Here is a 21,526-nt window from a genome sequence, read left to right on the forward strand (position 1 = left end):
GGGGGAGGGAGACCCCATACCCCAGAGAGAGAGAGAGGGTCAGCCCCTTCAGGAGGGGGAGGGAGACCCTGTACCCCAGTGAGAGAGAGAGAGAGAGTCAGCCCCTTCAGGAGGGGGAGGGAGACCCCGTACCCCAGAGAGAGAGAGAGAGAGTCAGCCCCTTCAGGAGGGGGAGGGAGACCCCATACCCCAGAGAGAGAGAGAGGGTCAGCCCCTTCAGGAGGGGGAGGGAGACCCTGTACCCCAGTGAGAGAGAGAGAGAGAGTCAGCCCCTTCAGGAGGGGGAGGGAGACCCTGTACCCCACAGAGAGAGAGAGAGAGTCAGCCCCTTCAGGAGGGGGAGGGAGACCCCATACCCCAGTGAGAGAGAGAGAGAGAGAGTCAGCCCCTTCAGGAGGGGGAGGGAGACCCTGTACCCCAGTGAGAGAGAGAGAGAGTCAGCCCCTTCAGGAGGGGGAGGGAGACCCTGTACCCCACAGAGAGAGAGAGAGAGTCAGCCCCTTCAGGAGGGGGAGGGAGACCCTGTACCCCACAGAGAGAGAGAGAGAGTCAGCCCCTTCAGGAGGGGGAGGGAGACCCTGTACCCCAGAGAGAGAGAGAGAGAGTCAGCCCCTTCAGGAGAGGGAGGGAGACCCTGTACCCCACAGAGAGAGAGAGAGAGTCAGCCCCTTCAGGAGGGGGAGGGAGACCCTGTACCCCAGTGAGAGAGGGTCAGCCCCTTCAGGAGAGGAGGGAGACCCTGTACCCCAGAGAGAGAGAGAGAGAGTCAGCCCCTTCAGGAGGGGGAGGGAGACCCTGTACCCCAGAGAGAGAGAGAGAGTCAGCCCCTTCAGGAGAGGGAGGGAGACCCTGTACCCCAGAGAGAGAGAGAGAGAGTCAGCCCCTTCAGGAGAGGGAGGGAGACCCCGTACCCCAGAGAGAGAGAGAGAGAGTCAGCCCCTTCAGGAGGGGGAGGGAGACCCTGTACCCCAGAGAGAGAGAGAGAGTCAGCCCCTTCAGGAGGGGGAGGGGAACCCCGTACCCCAGAGAGAGAGAGAGTCAGCCCCTTCAGGAGGGGGAGGGGAACCCCATACCCCAGTGAGAGAGAGTCAGCCCCTTCAGGAGGGGGAGGGAGACCCCATACCCCAGACAGAGAGAGAGAGAGTCAGCCCCTTCAGGAGAGGGAGGGAGACCCTGTACCCCAGAGAGAGAGAGAGAGAGTCAGCCCCTTCAGGAGAGGGAGGGAGACCCCGTACCCCAGAGAGAGAGAGTCAGCCCCTTCAGGAGAGGGAGGGAGACCCTGTACCCCAGAGAGAGAGAGAGAGAGTCAGCCCCTTCAGGAGAGGGAGGGAGACCCCGTACCCCAGAGAGAGAGAGTCAGCCCCTTCAGGAGAGGGAGGGAGACCCCGTACCCCAGAGAGAGAGAGTCAGCCCCTTCAGGAGAGGGAGGGAGACCCCGTACCCCAGAGAGAGAGAGTCAGCCCCTTCAGGAGGGGGAGGGAGACCCCGTACCCCAGTGAGAGAGAGTCAGCCCCTTCAGGAGGGGGAGGGAGACCCCGTACCCCAGAGAGAGAGAGAGAGAGTCAGCCCCTTCAGGAGAGGGAGGGAGACCCCGTACCACAGAGAGAGAGAGAGTCAGCCCCTTCAGGAGAGGGAGGGGGACCCTGTACCCCAGTGAGAGAGAGAGAGAGAGAGTCAGCCCCTTCAGGAGAGGGAGGGAGACCCCGTACCCCAGAGAGAGAGAGAGAGTCAGCCCCTTCAGGAGGGGGAGGGGGACCCCGTACCCCAGTGAGAGAGGGTCAGCCCCTTCAGGAGGGGGAGGGAGACCCTGTACCCCAGAGAGAGAGAGAGAGTCAGCCCCTTCAGGAGGGGGAGGGAGACCCTGTACCACAGAGAGAGAGAGAGTCAGCCCCTTCAGGAGAGGGAGGGAGACCCCGTACCACAGAGAGAGAGAGAGAGAGAGAGTCAGCCCCTTCAGGAGAGGGAGGGAGACCCCGTACCACAGAGAGAGAGAGAGAGAGAGAGTCAGCCCCTTCAGGAGAGGGAGGGAGACCCCGTACCCCAGAGAGAGAGAGAGAGTCAGCCCCTTCAGGAGGGGGAGGGGGACCCCGTACCCCAGTGAGAGAGGGTCAGCCCCTTCAGGAGGGGGAGGGAGACCCTGTACCCCAGAGAGAGAGAGAGAGTCAGCCCCTTCAGGAGGGGGAGGGAGACCCTGTACCCCAGTGAGAGAGAGTCAGCCCCTTCAGGAGGGGGAGGGGGACCCTGTACCCCAGTGAGAGAGAGAGAGAGTCAGCCCCTTCAGGAGAGGGAGGGAGACCCCGTACCACAGAGAGAGAGAGAGTCAGCCCCTTCAGGAGGGGGAGGGAGACCCTGTACCCCAGAGAGAGAGAGAGTCAGCCCCTTCAGGAGGGGGAGGGAGACCCTGTACCCCAGAGAGAGAGAGAGAGAGTCAGCCCCTTCAGAAGGGGGAGGGAGACCCCGTACCCCAGAGAGAGAGAGAGTCAGCCCCTTCAGGAGGGGGAGGGAGACCCTGTACCCCAGAGAGAGAGAGAGTCAGCCCCTTCAGGAGAGGGAGGGAGACCCCGTACCCCAGAGAGAGAGAGAGTCAGCCCCTTCAGGAGAGGGAGGGGGACCCTGTTCCCCAGAGAGAGAGAGTCAGCCCCTTCAGGAGGGGGAGGGAGACCCTGTACCCCAGTGAGAGAGAGAGTCAGCCCCTTCAGGAGGGGGAGGGAGACCCTGTACCCCAGTGAGAGAGAGAGAGTCAGCCCCTTCAGGAGGGGGAGGGGGACCCTGTACCCCAGTGAGAGAGAGAGAGAGTGTCAGCCCCTTCAGGAGGGGGAGGGAGACCCCGTACCCCAGTGAGAGAGAGTCAGCCCCTTCAGGAGGGGGAGGGAGACCCCGTACCCCAGTGAGAGAGAGTCAGCCCCTTCAGGAGGGGGAGGGAGACCCCGTACCCCAGTGAGAGAGAGTCAGCCCCTTCAGGAGAGGGAGGGAGACCCCGTACCCCAGTGAGAGAGGGTCAGCCCCTTCAGGAGAGGGAGGGAGACCCTGTACCCCAGAGAGAGAGGGTCAGCCCCTTCAGGAGGGGGAGGGAGACCCTGTACCCCAGTGAGAGAGGGTCAGCCCCTACAGGAGAGGGAGGGAGACCCTGTACCAAAGAGAGAGAGAGAGTCAGCCCCTTCAGGAGGGGGAGGGAGACCCTGTACCCCAGTGAGAGAGAGTCAGCCCCTTCAGGAGAGGGAGGGGGACCCTGTACCCCAGAGAGAGAGAGTCAGCCCCTTCAGGATGGGGAGGGAGACCCTGTACCAAAGAGAGAGAGAGAGTCAGCCCCTTCAGGAGGGGGAGGGAGACCCTGTACCCCAGTGAGAGAGAGTCAGCCCCTTCAGGAGAGGGAGGGAGACCCCGTACCCCAGTGAGAGAGGGTCAGCCCCTTCAGGAGGGGGAGGGAGACCCCGTACCCCAGAGAGAGAGAGAGAGTCAGCCCCTTCAGGAGGGGGAGGGGAACCCCATACCCCAGTGAGAGAGAGAGAGAGTCAGCCCCTTCAGGAGGGGGAGGGAGACCCTGTACCACAGAGAGAGAGAGTCAGCCCCTTCAGGAGAGGGAGGGAGACCCTGTACCAAAGAGAGAGAGAGAGAGAGTCAGCCCCTTCAGGAGGGGGAGGGAGACCCTGTACCCCAGTGAGAGAGGGTCAGCCCCTTCAGGACGGGGAGGGAGACCCCGTACCACAGAGAGAGAGAGAGAGTCAGCCCCTTCAGGACGGGGAGGGAGACCCTGTACCCCAGAGAGAGAGGATCTGCCCCTTTAGGAGAGGGAGGGAGACCCCGTACCCCAGTGAGAGAGAGAAAGGGTCAGCCCCTTCAGGAGAGGGAGGGAGACCCCGTATCCCAGTGAGAGAGAGTCAGCCCCTTCAGGACAGGGAGGGGGACCCCATACCCCAGTGAGAGAGAGTCAGCCCCTTCAGGAGAGGGAGGGAGACCCTGTACCCCAGTGAGAGAGAGTCAGCCCCTTCAGGAGGGGGAGGGAGACCCTGTACCCCAGTGAGAGAGGGTCAGCCCCTTCAGGACGGGGAGGGAGACCCCGTACCCCAGTGAGAGTGAGAGAGAGAGTCAGCCCCTTCAGGAGAGGGAGGGAGACCCCATACCACAGAGAGAGAGAGAGAGAGAGTCAGCCCCTTCAGGAGGGGGAGGGAGACCCCATACCCCAGTGAGAGAGAGTCAGCCCCTTCAGGAGGGGGAGGGAGACCCTGTACCCCAGTGAGAGAGGGTCAGCCCCTTCAGGACGGGGAGGGAGACCCCGTACCACAGAGAGAGAGAGAGAGAGTCAGCCCCTTCAGGACGGGGAGGGAGACCCTGTACCCCAGTGAGAGAGGATCTGCCCCTTTAGGAGAGGGAGGGAGACCCCGTACCCTAGAGAGAAAGGGTCAGCCCCTTCAGGAGAGTGAGGGAGACCCTGTACCCCAGAGAGAAAGGGTCAGCCCCTTCAGGAGAGGGAGGGAGACCCCGTATCCCAGAGAGAGAGAGTCAGCCCCTTCAGGAGAGGGAGGGGGACCCCGTACCCCAGTGAGAGAGGGTCAGCCCCTTCAGGAGGGGGAGGGAGACCCCATACCACAGAGAGAGAGAGTCAGCCCCTTCAGGAGAGGGAGGGAGACCCCATACCACAGAGAGAGAGAGTCAGCCCCTTCAGGACAAAGAGGGAGACCCCGTACCCCAGAGAGAGAGAGAGTCAGCCCCTTCAGGAGGGGGAGGGAGACCCTGTACCCCAGTGAGAGAGAGAGAGAGAGTCAGCCCCTTCAGGAGAGGGAGGGAGACCCCGTACCCCAGTGAGAGAGGGTCAGCCCCTTCAGGAGAGGGAGGGAGACCCCGTACCCCAGAGAGAGAGAGAGTCAGCCCCTTCAGGAGAGGAGGGGGACCCTGTGCCCCAGTGAGAGAGGGTCAGCCCCTTCAGGAGAGGGAGGGGGACCCCGTACCCCAGTGAGAGAGGGTCAGCCCCTTCAGGAGAGGGAGGGGGACCCCGTACCACAGAGAGAGAGGGTCAGCCCCTTCAGGAGGGGGAGGGAGACCCTGTACCCCAGTGAGAGAGAGTCAGCCCCTTCAGGAGGGGGAGGGAGACCCTGTACCCCAGTGAGAGAGGGTCAGCCCCTTCAGGAGAGGGAGGGAGACCCCGTACCCCAGAGAGAGAGAGAGAGAGTCAGCCCCTTCAGGAGGGGGAGGGGGACCCCGTACCCCAGAGAGAGAGAGTCAGCCCCTTCAGGAGGGGGAGGGAGACCCCGTACCCCAGAGAGAGAGAGTCAGCCCCTTCAGGAGGGGGAGGGAGACCCCGTACCCCAGAGAGAGAGGGTCCGCCCCTTCAGTACGGGGAGGGAGACCCCATACCCCAGAGAGAGAGAGTCAGCCCCTTCAGGAGGGGGAGGGAGACCCTGTACCCCAGTGAGAGAGGGTCAGCCCCTTCAGGAGAGGGAGGGAGACCCTGTACCCCAGTGAGAGAGAGTCAGCCCCTTCAGGAGGGGGAGGGAGACCCCGTACCCCAGTGAGAGAGAGAGAGGGTCCGCCCCTTCAGGAGGGGGAGGGAGACCCCGTACCCCAGAGAGAGAGAGTCAGCCCCTTCAGGAGGGGGAGGGAGACCCCGTACCCCAGAGAGAGAGGGTCCGCCCCTTCAGTACGGGGAGGGAGACCCCATACCCCAGAGAGAGAGAGAGAGTCAGCCCCTTCAGGAGGGGGAGGGAGACCCCGTACCCCAGTGAGAGAGGGTCAGCCCCTTCAGGAGAGGGAGGGAGACCCTGTACCCCAGTGAGAGAGAGTCAGCCCCTTCAGGAGGGGGAGGGAGACCCCGTACCCCAGTGAGAGAGAGAGAGGGTCCGCCCCTTCAGGAGGGGGAGGGAGACCCCGTACCCCAGTGAGAGAGAGTCAGCCCCTTCAGGAGAGGGAGGGGGACCCCGTACCCCAGTGAGAGAGAGTCAGCCCCTTCAGGAGGGGGAGGGAGACCCCGTACCCCAGTGAGAGAGGGTCCGCCCCTTCAGGACCCTGCTTGATTCCCACCTGTTCAGTGTTGTCCTCCCTGTGAGCGATTGGCTGCGCCTACCTCTGAGGGATGTTTTGGGTTGAGTTTGAGATCTCTGCATTGCAGAGAGTGAATATCCCAGAGGCCTGACAGTGTGTGACTGTCTCCCCAGTAACCGCTGCTGTTTGTGATATCGTTCAGCTGCAAGGCTCGCTCTCGCCCAGAGAGGCACAATTCTGATAAATCCCATCAGAGATGTGGGAGGAGAGCATTGGCTCTGTATCGTTGAGGTGACTGCAATAGAACGCAGTACTGTAGCTGCACACAAGATGGCAGTCTGTCCCCATGCACTGCTCCTCCTGTGCATGGGACTCGGTGTGTGCATCATTCACTCCATGAGCAGAGACCATTCAGCCAGTCCATGGCCAAGACTAGCTCACTCCAACCTAGTTTTTACTGACACCCCCGATTCACATTTGTGCGACTTCCACTGAGGGAGTGCCGCACTGTCGGAGGGTCAGTGCTGAGGGAGTGGGCACTGTCGGAGGGTCAGTGCTGAGGGAGTGCCGCACTGTCGGAGGGTCAGTGCTGAGGGAGTGCCGCACTGTCAGAGGGTCAGTGCTGAGGGAGTGCCGCACTGTCGGAGGGTCAGTGCTGAGGGAGTGCCGCACTGTCGGAGGGTCAGTGCTGAGGGAGTGCCGCACTGTCAGAGGGTCAGTGCTGAGGGAGTGCAGCACTGTCGGAGGGTCAGTGCTGAGGGAGTGCAGCACTGTCGGAGGGTCAGTGCTGAGGGAGTGCCGCACTGTCGGAGGGTCAGTGCTGAGGGAGTGGGCACTGTCGGAGGGTCAGTGCTGAGGGAGTGGGCACTGTCAGAGGGTCAGTGCTGAGGGAGTGCAGCACTGTCAGAGGGTCAGTGCTGAGGGAGTGCAGCACTGTCGGAGGGTCAGTGCTGAGGGAGTGCAGCACTGTCGGAGGGTCAGTGCTGAGGGAGTGCAGCACTGTCGGAGGGTCAGTGCTGAGGGAGTGCCGCACTGTCGGAGGGTCAGTGCTGAGGGAGTGCCGCACTGTCGGAGGGTCAGTGCTGAGGGAGTGGGCACTGTCGGAGGGTCAGTGCTGAGGGAGTGCCGCACTGTCGGAGGGTCAGTGCTGAGGGAGTGGGCACTGTCGGAGGGTCAGTGCTGAGGGAGTGCCGCACTGTCGGAGGGTCAGCGCTGAGGGAGTGGGCACTGTCGGAGGGTCAGCGCTGAGGGTGTGGGCACTGTCGGAGGGTCCGTGCTGAGGGAGTGGGCACTGTCGGAGGGTCAGTGCTGAGGGAGTGGGCCCTGTCGGAGGGTCAGCGCTGAGGGAGTGCCGCACTGTCGGAGGGTCAGTGCTGAGGGAGTGCCGCACTGTCGGAGGGTCAGTGCTGAGGGTGTGCCGCACTGTCAGAGGGTCAGTGCTGGGGGAGTGGGCACTGTCGGAGGGTCAGTGCTGACGGAGTGGGCACTGTCGGAGGGTCAGTGCTGACGGAGTGGGCACTGTCGGAGGGTCAGTGCTGACGGAGCGCCGCACTGTCGGAGGGTCAGTGCTGAGGGAGCGCCGCACTGTCGGAGGGTCAGTGCTGAGGGTGTCCCGCACTGTCAGAGGGTCAGTGCTGAGGGAGCACTGCACTGTCGGAGGGTCAGTGCTGGGGGAGTGGGCACTGTCGGAGGGTCAGTGCTGAGGGAGTGCCACACTGTCGGAGGGTCAATGCTGAGGGCGTGGGCACTGTCGGAGGGTCAGTGCTGAGGGAGTGGGCACTGTTGGAGGGTCAGTGCTGAGGGAGTGGGCACTGTCGGAGGGTCAATGTTGAGGGCGTGGGCACTCTCTTAGGCTCCTGGTCGCTGTGCAGTAACTGCTCTCAGTCCAGCTGCTGATCCGATGGGAGTGAATGGGAAGGAGATTGCCTTGACTGAAATGTTGGAGACGCATTGTCCACATTTGATGATTCGTGTTACAATGGCATCAGGCAGAATGGACTCATTGGCTGAGAAGATTATTTTGTGTTGTTTATTTACATGATTTGCAGTTACAAATTTTTTTTAAATTTCTGAATCATTTATATACAACAGGTAAAATAAAAAAATTACTCTGCATTATGAAACCTACAAGCTATGTACACAAATTCAAAATTAAAAATGTGTGCACGAGAGGGTTAAGGGGCAGACAACACTCTGGTAACTGAACGTGCGCACACTGAGTCTACCTGGGTCAGGTTAACCTGGTCTGGGCACAGACACTGAGCTACCTGAAGCACTTATTCAAGGTGTCAGTGGCTGCCCTGTGGTTCATCTGCCCTTCCCTCCCTCCCTCCAGCAGCAGCCCCCCAGCCTCCTGCTCCCCAGTTTCAGGGTCATTGGAGGGCCCACTCCAAACTGGAACAGGTTTCCTCTCCTGCTGCTGTCTCTCCAGTGGCTCAGCTCCGATCTGGGAGTCAGAGTCAGCATCAGGTCCTTTGGATCTGGTAATGTCACTGTGGGTGTGAGTGAGCCTTGTCTGAACACAGACCACGTCGCAGCTTGGTGCTTTTGGCCCGTGAAAGATTCAGTCAGGTATCTGCCCAAGTTATTCTAGCCCATCGACTCCGCGGTCAGTGCTACTCACTGTCTGCACTCTCAAATCTTCAGGTTCAAATACACTGAAACACACACAGACTCTCACACACTGACTGTCAAACACAGACACATACACACAGGTTCTCACACAGTGACAGTGTCAAACAGACACACACGCATACACTAACATACACACAGGCTCTCACACACTGACAGTGTCTGTTCAACACTGTTAGTGTGTGTCTGTGTTTGACAGTCCCTGTGTGAGAGCCTGTGTGTCAAACACAGACACACGCACACACTAACACACACAGGTACGCACACACTGACTGTGTCAAACACAGACACACACAGGCTCTCACACACTGACAGTGTCAGACACAGGCACACACACTAATACACAGACATGCACTGACACAAACGCACACTAAGACACACCCTTGCATATGACACAAACACATGCACATATCCATATGCTAACACACATGCACACACAGAATCAGACACACACATGCTGGCACATGCAGACGGACACTGACAAACGCATATGCTCAGTCACAGACATGTGCAGATACACACCCAGAGTCACTTATGTATTGACAAACACCTACACCGAGATACATACTGATGAGAGACACTCTGGTGCATACGAACATATTTTACAGAGATACATACACAGGCACGGACACACATACATGCATATAGATGGTGATATACCGTCAGCAATAGAACGTCAGATGCACACACACGCAGATATAGACACAGACACATGTATAAACCATACCGTTATGCAAAGAGTGACACAAAATTTGGTATAGACATGTTTATGCACACAGACACCCACATCGAAACACAACTAGATCTGCAGATATACCGACACAGCGAGACACATTGCAAATACATGCAGTTACAGATATGTTGACACATACAGACACACCCATTGATAGACAGAGCTACCTAAACACCCACACAGATATACACACACAGAGATATACACAAAGATACACAGATAATCAGACACACGTGTATACTCACATACTGGCAGAGATTCCAACACATTTTAATACATCCACAGGCACTCACACTGATATATACAAAGTTGGATAGATTTATGAACACACACGAACAGCTATACACACACATCGAGAGACATGTGCAAATATATTCTTTATCACAAACACACACATTCAGATAGTGCATAGATAGATATGCACACACAATCATTCATACAGAAATCCATACAGCTTCATACTGGTGAACATATACATATACATAAACACAGATGCATTCACACAGAGATGCAAACAAAGATGAACAAACAAACAAATGCATATATACAGGCAGAGGTACACATGCATACAGACGGACATACAGAGATGGGCACACTCAAGAGGTAGACAGACGTACACATACACACACAGAGACATATATACACTGGAGAAAGACACAGACGTTTTGACAACTCGTACACATACACACAGACTTGTATGCACACACAGACCCATAAATACACACATGCACTTGTACACACACATACCAGTACACACACATACCAGTACACACGCAGACTTGTACACACATACAGACCCATAAACACAGACACGCACACACAAGACTTGTAGACATACACACACAGAATTGTATACATACGCTCTCACACACACAAGGTTCGAGTGTTTTCAGTGATTGCACTTTCTTTATGAACTGGGAGGCATCAGGAAGACCTTGGGCAGTGACAAGAACAGTGGATCAGTTTGGTCTGACGGCCCCAGCCTAACTCTGCTGCCTGTGCCCAGCCAGCTCCCTGACACCTACACACAGTTTAGCCTGTAAATGAGTAACATGGTGAGGGTGGGAGAGAAAGCTAGTGCAACACAGGAGATGTATCTAATCAGCATTCCGCTAGCTTTCTTTGATGATGAGGGTGTGTTCAGCTTGTTAATGACTGCTATCCAGTTTCACCCCCTCCCCCAGAGTGGGGACTGTCTCCCCCCTTCTTCCCTCCCACCCTTTCAGATGGACTGAGTGGTGCTGGGAGGAGTGGGGTTCAGGGGGTGCCCTCTGTGCTGGTTTGTTGGGTTTGACCCTCTGTGTCCAGTGAAGTGAGCCGCGAGGGTTTTGGTTGGGGGGTGGGGGGGGGGGGGGGAGGGAGGGAATCTCACAGTCCAGTGTCTGTAGCCCAACACCTACACCCCCCTCCCCCGACACCCACTGTGTGAGTAACCGTCAGAGGGACTAACACTGTCGGACAAAACAATCCTGAGTTTAATTTCCTATTGACTGCTCGGAGAGATAATGCTGATGTTTGGATCCTGCATTGTTTGAGGCTGGAATGAATGAAGTTTAAAAGCAGACACACACACACACGGATTTCAGCAAGGACAGTCTCTCCCTGCTCAGTGCTCTGACTGATTGGTCACGCAAACTGCTCTGGGCACCAGCCCCTCTCCAGCAGCTCTCTCTGTTCTCCCTGTGAGGTGCCAGATACTCTTGACACCCCATTTTCTCATCAGTGTCAGGGGATCCTCCCTGGAGCACATTCCCTCCAATTCCCTCTCTCCTCTTCTCTTCCATCACCTCCTTCCCGCTTCCAGCCATCCTCCTTTTCTCAGTCTTTCTCCCTTTCTTTCTCTCCCTCTCCTATGCTCATCCTTTCCTCCTCCTCCTATCTCTCTCCCTATCTCCACTCCTTTTTTCTCTCTCTCTCTTTCCCTTCCATCTTCAATCCCTCCTTTCTCTGTCCGCCCTCTCCCTCCCACCTTCCCTCGGTTGTTCCAATTTGAGGAGAGCTCTGTCCTCAGTGCACGAAGTCAGGTACAGGGCCCATTTGTAGGATCAGTCATGGGGAGTGGGGAGGAGGCTGATCCGAGACTCCCTCATATAATCTGATTGCACATTGACTAGAGGCGGGCCTCGGTCCAAAACCATGCTCCCTTCCCCGTGGGGGAGTGTGTTCCCTCTGGGGAGAGTGTGTTCCCTTTGGGAGGGTGTGTTCCCTCTGGGAGGGTGTGTTCCCTTCCCCATGGTAGAGTGTGTTCCCTTCCCCATGGGAGAGTGTGTTCCCTCTGGGAGGGTGTGTTCCCTTCGCCATGGGAGAGTGTGTTCCCTTCCCCATGGGAGAGTGTGTTCCCTCTGGGAGAGTGTGTTCCCTTCCCCGTGGGAGAGTGTATTCCCTCTGGGGAGAGTGTGTTCCCTTCCCCGTGGGAGAGTGTGTTCCCTCTGGGGAGAGTGTGTTCCCTTCCCCGTGGGAGAGTGTGTTCCCTCTGTGAGAGTGTGTTCCCTCTGGGGAGAGTGTGTTCCCTCTGGGGACAGTGTGTTCCCTCTGGGAGGGTGTGTTCCCTCTGGGAGGGAGTGTGTTCCCTCTGGGGAGAGTGTGTTCCCACTGGGAGAGTGTGTTCCCTCTGGGGAGGGTGTGTTCCCTCTGGGGAGAGTGTGTTCCCTCTGGGAGGGTGTGTTCCCTCTGGGGAGAGTGTGTTCCCTCTGTGAGAGTGTGTTCCCTCTGGGGAGAGTGTGTTCCCTCTGGGGACAGTGTGTTCCCTCTGGGAGGGTGTGTTCCCTCTGGGAGGGAGTGTGTTCCCTCTGGGGAGAGTGTGTTCCCACTGGGAGAGTGTGTTCCCTCTGGGGAGGGTGTGTTCCCTCTGGGGAGAGTGTGTTCCCTCTGGGAGGGTGTGTTCCCTCTGGGGAGAGTGTGTTCCCACTGGGAGAGTGTGTTCCCTCTGGGGAGGGTGTGTTCCCTCTGGGGAGGGTGTGTTCTCTCTGGGAGGGTGTGTTCCCTCTGGGGAGGGTGTGTTCCCTCTGGGGAGGGTGTGTTCTCTCTGGGGAGAGTGTGTTCCCTCTGGGGAGGGTGTGTTCCCTCTGGGGAGGATGTGTTCTCTCTGGGGAGAGTGTGTTCCCTTCCCCGTGGGAGAGTGTGTTCCCTCTGGGGAGGGTGTGTTCCCTCTGGGGAGGGTGTGTTCCCTCTGGGGAGGGTGTGTTCTCTCTGGGGAGAGTGTGTTCCCTCTGGGGAGGGTGTGTTCCCTCTGGGGAGGGTGTGTTCTCTCTGGGGAGAGTGTGTTCCCTCTGGGAGGGTGTGTTCCCTCTGTGAGAGTGTGTTCCCTCTGGGGAGAGTGTGTTCCCTCTGGGGACAGTGTGTTCCCTCTGGGAGGGTGTGTTCCCTCTGGGAGGGAGTGTGTTCCCTCTGGGGAGAGTGTGTTCCCACTGGGAGAGTGTGTTCCCTCTGGGGAGGGTGTGTTCCCTCTGGGGAGAGTGTGTTCCCTCTGGGAGGGTGTGTTCCCTCTGGGGAGAGTGTGTTCTCTCTGGGGAGAGTGTGTTCCCTCTGGGGAGGGTGTGTTCCCTCTGGGGAGAGTGTGTTCCCTCTGGGGAGGGTGTGTTCCCTCTGGGGAGGGTGTGTTCCCTCTGGGGAGGGTGTGTTCTCTCTGGGGAGAGTGTGTTCCCTCTGGGGAGGGTGTGTTCCCTCTGGGGAGGATGTGTTCTCTCTGGGGAGGGTGTGTTCCCTCTGGGGAGGGTGTGTTCCCTCTGGGGAGGGTGTGTTCCCTCTGGGGAGAGTGTGTTCCCTCTGGGGAGAGTGTGTTCCCTCTGGGGAGAGTGTGTTCCCTCTGGGGAGGGTGTGTTCTCTCTGGGGAGAGTTTGTTCTCTCTGGGGAGAGTGTGTTCCCTCTGGGGAGAGTGTGTTCCTCCTTTCCTGGAAGTGTTCCCTCTAGAAGGCTATGTTGCCTCCTCTCTGGGGGTTTTGAAGGGGGTGCACAAGAAGGGTATCACTCCCAATTTCCACCCCACCCAACCCTGGTGAGGGCAGTGTCTGTGCTGGGGGAGCCAGGGTGGGTGTTAGTTGCTGGGGGGGCTACTGAGGGCCCTGAGCAGCACCCCCTCCCCAGGGGAACGGGTTAGGAGCCTGGTCACTACATGTTGGAGGGGAGCCGGGGTCTCTCTGAGTCCGGGGCCGAGCTGGAGGTGACTGAGCTCCTGCGGCCGGGTGAAGGGTCTTTGGGCAATGGTCTGAGGGGGGGAAGCAGCGGCCCAGCTGATAGGGAGGAAGAAGAGAGCCTGGGGCCGGCTGCAGCCGAGTCCCGGGAGGATCGAGCTGGGGCTGGGCCAGGCCTGGCCGGTAAGACGGGCTGGGAAGCAGAGAGGAGCCGGGCGTCCTGGGTCAGACGGCCGAGGGGAACGCTCTGGCCGCTGCGGGGAGGATGGGGCCCACCGGGAAGGGCCTGGTGACCGGGAAGCGAAGCCCGGGAGCCTGTCACCTCGGGTGGACTGTAGTGGAAAGTCTTCCCGGAAAGAGGGCTCCCTGCCGGGCTCGAACCCCGACGGTTCCCTGCTACCCCCCGCTGGAAAGCCGAGACCGAGCGAGGCACTGTCCTGAGGCCTAAGCTGCGGGCTCCAGCCTGCTCCCCGACCTGGGGCCTAGTCCCCCCAGGAGCCTGGGGCCCGGTTAGTGGGGGAGCTCCCTGCCCCGGGGTAGGCTGAGGGACCAGGGGGGAGCCGGCCCCGGGAGTGTGGGCCGCCGAGGAGGTGGTGGAGGAGGGAGGGGAGGCCATGCCCTGGAGGTGGGAGGCACGCAGCTGCTGTTGCCGGGTGAGGCCGGACTCTGGGCCCAGCCCCAGGGGCGAGGAGGCTGCAGGTGGCAGGAAGATGGCAGTCGGCATGTGGCGGGGGGTCAGGGCGATAGCTACCGAGGTGGTGGCAGCCGCTGTCTGGAGGGGAGCATGAACCAGCGGCGCCCAGATGACAGGTTTCGGCCGCTCAGCCCTCACTGCTGCTAGCCTCTGCTCCTGGATGCTGTGGGCCGTCTCTCGGTCATGCCTCACGATCTGCTGGATGATCTCGTTGTCCCGGTGGTTCAGTGAACCTGAGTTGGAGCCATCCTTCCCCTTCCTCAGCAGGACCGAGTTCTTCTTGCCTGAGAGAACAAAAATACAAGGCGTTGGAATGGGGATGAATGGCCTCCTGCTGTTCCTGTGGGACAGGCTGGAGAAGTGGCTGAATGGCCTCCTGCTGTTCCCGTGGGACATGCTGGAGAAGGGGCTGAATGGCCTCCTGCTGTTCCCGTGGGACATGCTGGAGAAGTGGCTGAATGGCCTCCTGCTGTTCCCGTGGGACAGGCTGGAGAAGGGGCTGAATGGCCTCCTGCTGTTCCCGTGGGACAGGCTGGAGAAGGGGCTGAATGGCCTCCTGCTGTTCCTGTGGGACAGGCTGGAGGAGCTGAATGGCCTCCTGCTGTTCCTGTGGGCCAGGCTGGAGAGGGTGGGGCTGAATGACCTCCTGCTGTTCCTGTGGGACAGGCTGGAGAAGGGGCTGAATGACCTCCTGCTGTTCCTGTGGGACAGGCTGGAGAAGGGGCTGAATGGCCTCCTGCTGTTCCTGTGGGACAGGCTGGAGAAGGGGCTGAATGACCTCCTGCTGTTCCTGTGGGACAGGCTGGAGAAGGGGCTGAATGGCCTCCTGCTGTTCCTCATTCCCTTGTGAGGTATTTGAGGTCAGGGAGTAAGCCAGGTCACTGACACTGGGCCAGCAGAGAGTCAGAGAGAGGGGAACACCCCCTCCCCCCAACTTATCGCCCCTCCGTCCCTCACCCTCTTTCTCTCTCTCTCTCCCCTCATCTCCCCTTCCCCACACACTCACCCTCCGTCCCTCACCCCTCCCTCCCTGCCTCTCTCCCACCCTCCCTCCTTCTCTCTCTCCATCCCTTTCTCCCTCCCTCTTACTCTCCCTCCTTCCCTCGTCCCTCCGCTCTCCCTTCCTCCCTCTTTCCCTTCCTTTCCTCTCTCTCTCCCCATCCCTCTCTTCCTCCCTTTCCCACTCCCTCCCTCCTTCCCTCTCTCCTTCCCTTGCTCCGTCCCCCTCCCTCTCTCCTTCCCTCTCTCCCTCACTCCCTCCCCGCTCCCTTCCTCTTACCCACACGCTCCCTCACTCTCTCCCTTCCCTCTCCCCTCCCTCCTTCTCTCCATCTCTCCCTCCCCTCCCTTTCTCCCTCTCCATCCCTTCTCTCCCTCTCTCCCTTCCCTCTCCCCCTCCCTCCTTCTCTCCATCTCTCCCTCCCCTCCCTTTCTCCCTCTCCATCCCTTCTCTCCTCTCTCCCTTCCCTCTCCCCTCCCTCCTTCTCTCCATCTCTCCCTCCCCTCCCTTTCTCCCTCTCCATCCCTTCTCTCCCTCTCTCCCTTCCCTCTCCCCCTCCCTCCTTCTCTCCATCTCTCCCTCCCCTCCCTTTCTCCCTCTCCATCCCTTCTCTCCCTCTCTCCCTTCCCTCTCCCCTCCCTCCTTCTCTCCATCTCTCCCTCCCCTCCCTTTCTCCCTCTCCATCCCTTCTCTCCCTCTCTCCCTTCCCTCTCCCCTCCCTCCTTCTCTCCATCTCTCCCTCCCCTCCCTTTCTCCCTCTCCATCCCTTCTCTCCCTCTCTCCCTTCCCTCTCCCCCTCCCTCCTTCTCTCCATCTCTCCCTCCCCTCCCTTTCTCCCTCTCCATCCCTTCTCTCCCTCTCTCCCTCCCCCCTCACTGTCTATCCCCCTTCCCCATCCCTCTCTTACCCCTCTCCATCCCTTCTCTCCCTCTCTCCCCCCACCCCTCACTGTCTACCCCCTTCCCCATCCCTCTCTTACCCCTCTCCATCCCTCTCTCCCTCTCTCCCTCCCCCCCTCACTGTCTATCCCCCTTCCCCATCCCTCTCTTACCCCTCTCCATCCCTTCTCTCCCTCTCTCCCCCCCCTCACTGTCTATCCCCCTTCCCCATCCCTCTCTTACCCCTCTCCATCCCTCTCTCCCTCCCCCCCTGTCTATCCCCCTTCCCCATCCCTCTCTTACCCCTCTCCATCCCTTCTCTCCCTCTCTCCCTCTCTCCCCCCCTCACTGTCTATTCCCCTTCCCCATCCCTCTCTTACCCCTCTCCATCCCTCTCTCCCTCTCTCCCTCCCCCCCTCACTGTCTATCCCCCTTCCCCATCCCTCTCTTACCCCTCTCCATCCCTTCTCTCCCTCTCTCCCCCCCCTCACTGTCTATCCCCCTTCCCCATCCCTCTCTTACCCCTCTCCATCCCTCTCTCCCTCCCCCCCTGTCTATCCCCCTTCCCCATCCCTCTCTTACCCCTCTCCATCCCTTCTCTCCCTCTCTCCCCCCCCTCACTGTCTATTCCCCTTCCCCATCCCTCTCTTACCCCTCTCCATCCCTCTCTCCCTCCCCCCCTCACTGTCTATCCCCCTTCCCCATCCCTCTCTTACCCCTCTCCATCCCTCTCTCCCTCTCTCCCTCCCCCCCTGTCTATCCCCCTTCCCCATCCCTCTCTTACCCCTCTCCATCCCTTCTCTCCCTCTCTCCCTCTCTCCCCCCCCTCACTGTCTATCCCCCTTCCCCATCCCTCTCTTACCCCTCTCCATCCCTCTCTCCCTCTCTCCCTCCCCCCCTCACTGTCTATCCCCCTTCCCCATCCCTCTCTTACCCCTCTCCATCCCTCTCTCCCTCTCTCCCTCCCCCCCTCACTGTCTACCCCCTTCCCCATCCCTCTCTTACCCCTCTCCATCCCTCTCTCCCTCTCTCCCTCCCCCCCTCACTGTCTATCCCCCTTCCCCATCCCTCTCTTACCCCTCTCCATCCCTCTCTCCCTCTCTCCCTCCCCCCCTGTCTATCCCCCTTCCCCATCCCTCTCTTACCCCTCTCCATCCCTTCTCTCCCTCTCTCCCCCCCCTCACTGTCTATCCCCCTTCCCCATCCCTCTCTTACCCCTCTCCATCCCTCTCTCCCTCTCTCCCTCCCCCCCTCACTGTCTACCCCCTTCCCCATCCCTCTCTTACCCCTCTCCATCCCTCTCTCCCTCTCTCCCTCCCCCCCTCACTGTCTACCCCCTTCCCCATCCCTCTCTTACCCCTCTCCATCCCTCTCTCCCTCCCCCCCTCACTGTCTATCCCCCTTCCCCATCCCTCTCTTACCCCTCTCCATCCCTCTCTCCCTCTCTCCCTCCCCCCTCACTGTCTATCCCCCTTCCCCATCCCTCTCTTACCCCTCTCCATCCCTCTCTCCCTCCCCCCCTCACTGTCTATCCCCCTTCCCAATCCCTCTCTTACCCCTCTCCATCCCTCTCTCCCTCTCTCCCTCACTGTCTACCCCCTTCCCAATCCCTCTCTTACCCCTCTCCATCCCTCTCTCCCTCCCCCCCTCACTGTCTACCCCATTCCCCATCCCTCTCTTACCCCTCTCCATCCCTTCTCTCCCTCTCTCCCTCTCTCCCCCCCCTCACTGTCTATCCCCCTTCCCAATCCCTCTCTTACCCCTCTCCATCCCTCTCTCCCTCTCTCCCTCCCCCCCTCACTGTCTACCCCCTTCCCAATCCCTCTCTTACCCCTCTCCATCCCTCTCTCCCTCTCTCCCTCCCCCCCTCACTGTCTACCCCCTTCCCAATCCCTCTCTTACCCCTCTCCATCCCTCTCTCCCTCCCCCCCTCACTGTCTATCCCCCTTCCCCATCCCTCTCTTACCCCTCTCCATCCCTCTCTCCCTCTCTCCCTCCCCCCCTCACTGTCTACCCCCTTCCCCATCCCTCTCTTACCCCTCTCCATCCCTCTCTCCCTCTCTCCCTCCCCCCCTCACTGTCTATCCCCCTTCCCCATCCCTCTCTTACCCCTCTCCATCCCTCTCTCCCTCTCTCCCTCACTGTCTACCCCATTCCGCATCCCTCTCTTACCCCTCTCCATCCCTTCTCTCCCTCTCTCCCTCCCCCCTCACTGTCTATCCCCCTTCCCCATCCCTCTCTTACCCCTCTCCATCCCTCTCTCCCTCTCTCCCTCACTGTCTACCCCCTTCCCAATCCCTCTCTTACCCCTCTCCATCCCTCTCTCCCTCCCCCCCTCACTGTCTACCCCATTCCCCATCCCTCTCTTACCCCTCTCCATCCCTTCTCTCCCTCTCTCCCTCTCTCCCCCCCCTCACTGTCTATCCCCCTTCCCAATCCCTCTCTTACCCCTCTCCATCCCTCTCTCCCTCTCTCCCTCCCCCCCTCACTGTCTACCCCCTTCCCAATCCCTCTCTTACCCCTCTCCATCCCTCTCTCCCTCTCTCCCTCCCCCCCTCACTGTCTACCCCCTTCCCCATCCCTCTCTTACCCCTCTCCATCCCTCTCTCCCTCTCTCCCTCCCCCCCTCACTGTCTATCCCCCTTCCCCATCCCTCTCTTACCCCTCTCCATCCCTCTCTCCCTCTCTCCCTCACTGTCTACCCCATTCCCCATCCCTCTCTTACCCCTCTCCATCCCTCTCTCCCTCTCTCCCTCACTGTCTACCCCATTCCCCATCCCTCTCTCACCCCTCTGTCCCACCTACCGATCCTGTTCAGTCGGTCCATGGCCACTGTTTCGAATGCCCGTCTCATCATGGGGTATTCCTCCAGCACCTCGTTGAAGTGGTCCACCGACAGGGAGTACAGCCGACAGTAGGTGTCAGCACGAACACTCGCTGTTCTCCTTCCTCGTGTTAACAGGCAGATCTCTGAGATCAAACCAAGGGCACCTTTTCAAACACACCGTTCCACATTCCCGACCATTATCACACCGCAACCCCACCCAGGAGCAGGAACCCTGGCTGAATTCCCTCCTCTCTCTCTAATATAGGGGTCAGTGGGCAGTGACCAGGAGCAGGAACCCTGTCTGATTTCCCCCCTCTCTCTCTAATATAGGAGTCAGTGGGCAGTGACCAGGAGCAGGAACCCTGGCTGAATTCCCTCCTCTCTCTCTAATATAGGGGTCAGTGGGCAGTGACCAGGAGCAGGAACCCTGGCTGATTTCCCCCCCTCTCTCTCTAATATAGGGGTCAGTGGGCAGTGACCAGGAGCAGGAACCCTGGCTGATTTCCCCCCTCTCTCTAATATCGGAGTCAGTGGGCAGTGACCAGGAGCAGGAACCCTGGCTGATTTCCCCCCCCTCTCTAATATCGGGGTCAGTGGGCAGTGACCAGGAGCAGGAACCCTGGCTGATTTCCCCCCCCTCTCTAATATCGGGGTCAGTGGGCAGTGACCAGGAGCAGGAACCCTGGCTGATTTCCCCCCCCCCTCTCTAATATAGGGGTCAGTGGGCAGTGACCAGGAGCAGGAACCCTGGCTGATTTCCCCCCTCTCTCTAATATAGGGGTCAGTGGGCAGTGACCAGGAGCAGGAACCCTGGCTGATTTCCCCCCACTCTCTAATATAGGGGTCAGTGGGCAGTGACCAGGAGCAGGAACCCTGGCTGATTTCCCCCCACTCTCTAATATAGGGGTCAGTGGGCAGTGACCAGGAGCAGGAACCCTGGCTGAATTCCCCCCCGCCTCTCTCTAATATAGGGGTCAGTGGGCAGTGACCAGGAGCAGGAACCCTGGCTGATTTCCCCCCCCTCTCTCTCTAATATAGGGGTCAGTGGGCAGTGACCAGGAGCAGGAACCCTGGCTGATTTCCCCCCCCATCTCTCTCTAATATAGGGGTCAGTGGGCAGTGACCAGGAGCAGGAACCCTGGCTGATTTCCCCCCTCTCTCTCTAATATAAGAGTCAGTGGGCAGTGACCAGGAGCAGGAACCCTGGCTGATTTCACCCCCCCTCTCTCTCTAATATAGGGGTCAGTGGGCAGTGACCAGGAGCAGGAACCCTGGCTGATTTCCCCCCACCCTCTCTAATATCGGGGTCAGTGAGCAGTGACCAGGAGCAGGAACCCTGGCTGATTTCCCCCCTCTCTCTCTCCAACCCAAGGGTCAGTGGGCAGTGACCAGGAGCAGGAACCCTGGCTGATTTCCCCCCCCTCTCTCTCTAACATAGGGGTCAGTGGGCAGTGACCAGGAGCAGGAACCCTGGCTGATTTCCCCCCCCTCTCGAATATAGAGGTCAGTGGGCAGTGACCAGGAGCAGGAATCCTGGCTGATTTCCCCCCCCTCTCTCTCTCTAATATCGGGGTCAGTGGGCAGTGACCAGGAGCAGGAACCCTGGATGATTTCCCCCCCCCTCTCTCTCTAATGTAGGGGTCAGTGGGCAGTGACCAGGAGCAGGAACCCTGGCTGATTTCCCTCCTCTCTCTCTAATATAGGAGTCAGTGGGCAGTGACCAGGAGCAGGAACCCTGGCTGATTTCCCCCCTCTCTAATATAGGGGTCAGTGGGCAGTGACCAGGAGCAGGAACCCTGGCTGATTCCCCCCCCTCCTCTCTCTCTAATATAGGGGTCAGTGGGCAGTGACCAGGAGCAGGAACCCTGGCTGATTTCCCCCCCCTCCTCTCTCTCTAATATAGGGGTCAGTGGGCAGTGACCAGGAGCAGGAACCCTGGCTGATTTCCCCCCCCTCTCTCTCTAATATAGGGGTCAGTGGACAGTGACCAGGAGCAGGAACCCTGGCTGATTTCCCCCCTCTCTCTAATATAGGGGTCAGTGGGCAGTGACCAGGAGCAGGAACCCTGGCTGATTTCCCCCCCCCCCTCTCTAATATAGGGGTCAGTGGACAGTGACCAGGAGCAGGAACCCTGGCTGATTTCCCCCATCTCTCTCTAATATAGGGCTCAGTGGGCAGTGACCAGGAGCAGGAACCCTGGCTGATTTCCCTCCTCTCTCTAATATAGGGGTCAGTGGGCAGTGACCAGGAGCAGGAACCCTGGCTGATTTCACCCCCCCTCTCTCTCTAATATAGGGGTCAGTGGGCAGTGACCAGGAGCAGGAACCCTGGCTGATTTCCCCCCTCTCTCTAATATCGGGGTCAGTGGGCAGTGACCAGGAGCAGGAACCCTGGCTGATTTCCCCCCCCTCTCTAATATCGGGGTCAGTGGGCAGTGACCAGGAGCAGGAACCCTGGCTGATTTCCCCCCCCTCTCTAATATAGGGGTCAGTGGGCAGTGACCAGGAGCAGGAACCCTGGCTGATTTCCCCCCCTCTCTCTCTAATATAGGGGTCAGTGGGCAGTGACCAGGAGCAGGAACCCTGGCTGATTTCCCCCCCCACTCTCTAATATCGGGGTCAGTGAACAGTGACCAGGAGCAGGAACCCTGGCTGATT

The 21,526-nt window shown here is 59.5% G+C and overlaps 1 protein-coding gene across 1 annotated transcript; it reads right to left on the reverse strand.

Moving 5' to 3' along the window:
- Window positions 1–13,234: 13,234 nt before the first annotated feature.
- On the reverse strand, window positions 13,235–19,012 carry LOC140473897 (potassium/sodium hyperpolarization-activated cyclic nucleotide-gated channel 3-like; the record flags this gene model as incomplete). Its single annotated transcript, XM_072567651.1, has 2 exons — window positions 13,235–14,448; window positions 18,848–19,012. Coding segments are annotated over 2 exons (1,166 nt in total), but the record flags the coding sequence as incomplete, so codon positions are not given.
- Between the last annotated feature and the right edge of the window lie 2,514 nt (window positions 19,013–21,526).

Source organism: Chiloscyllium punctatum, unplaced genomic scaffold (assembly GCF_047496795.1).
Source record: "Chiloscyllium punctatum isolate Juve2018m unplaced genomic scaffold, sChiPun1.3 scaffold_771, whole genome shotgun sequence".
Classification (NCBI taxonomy): domain Eukaryota; kingdom Metazoa; phylum Chordata; class Chondrichthyes; order Orectolobiformes; family Hemiscylliidae; genus Chiloscyllium; species Chiloscyllium punctatum.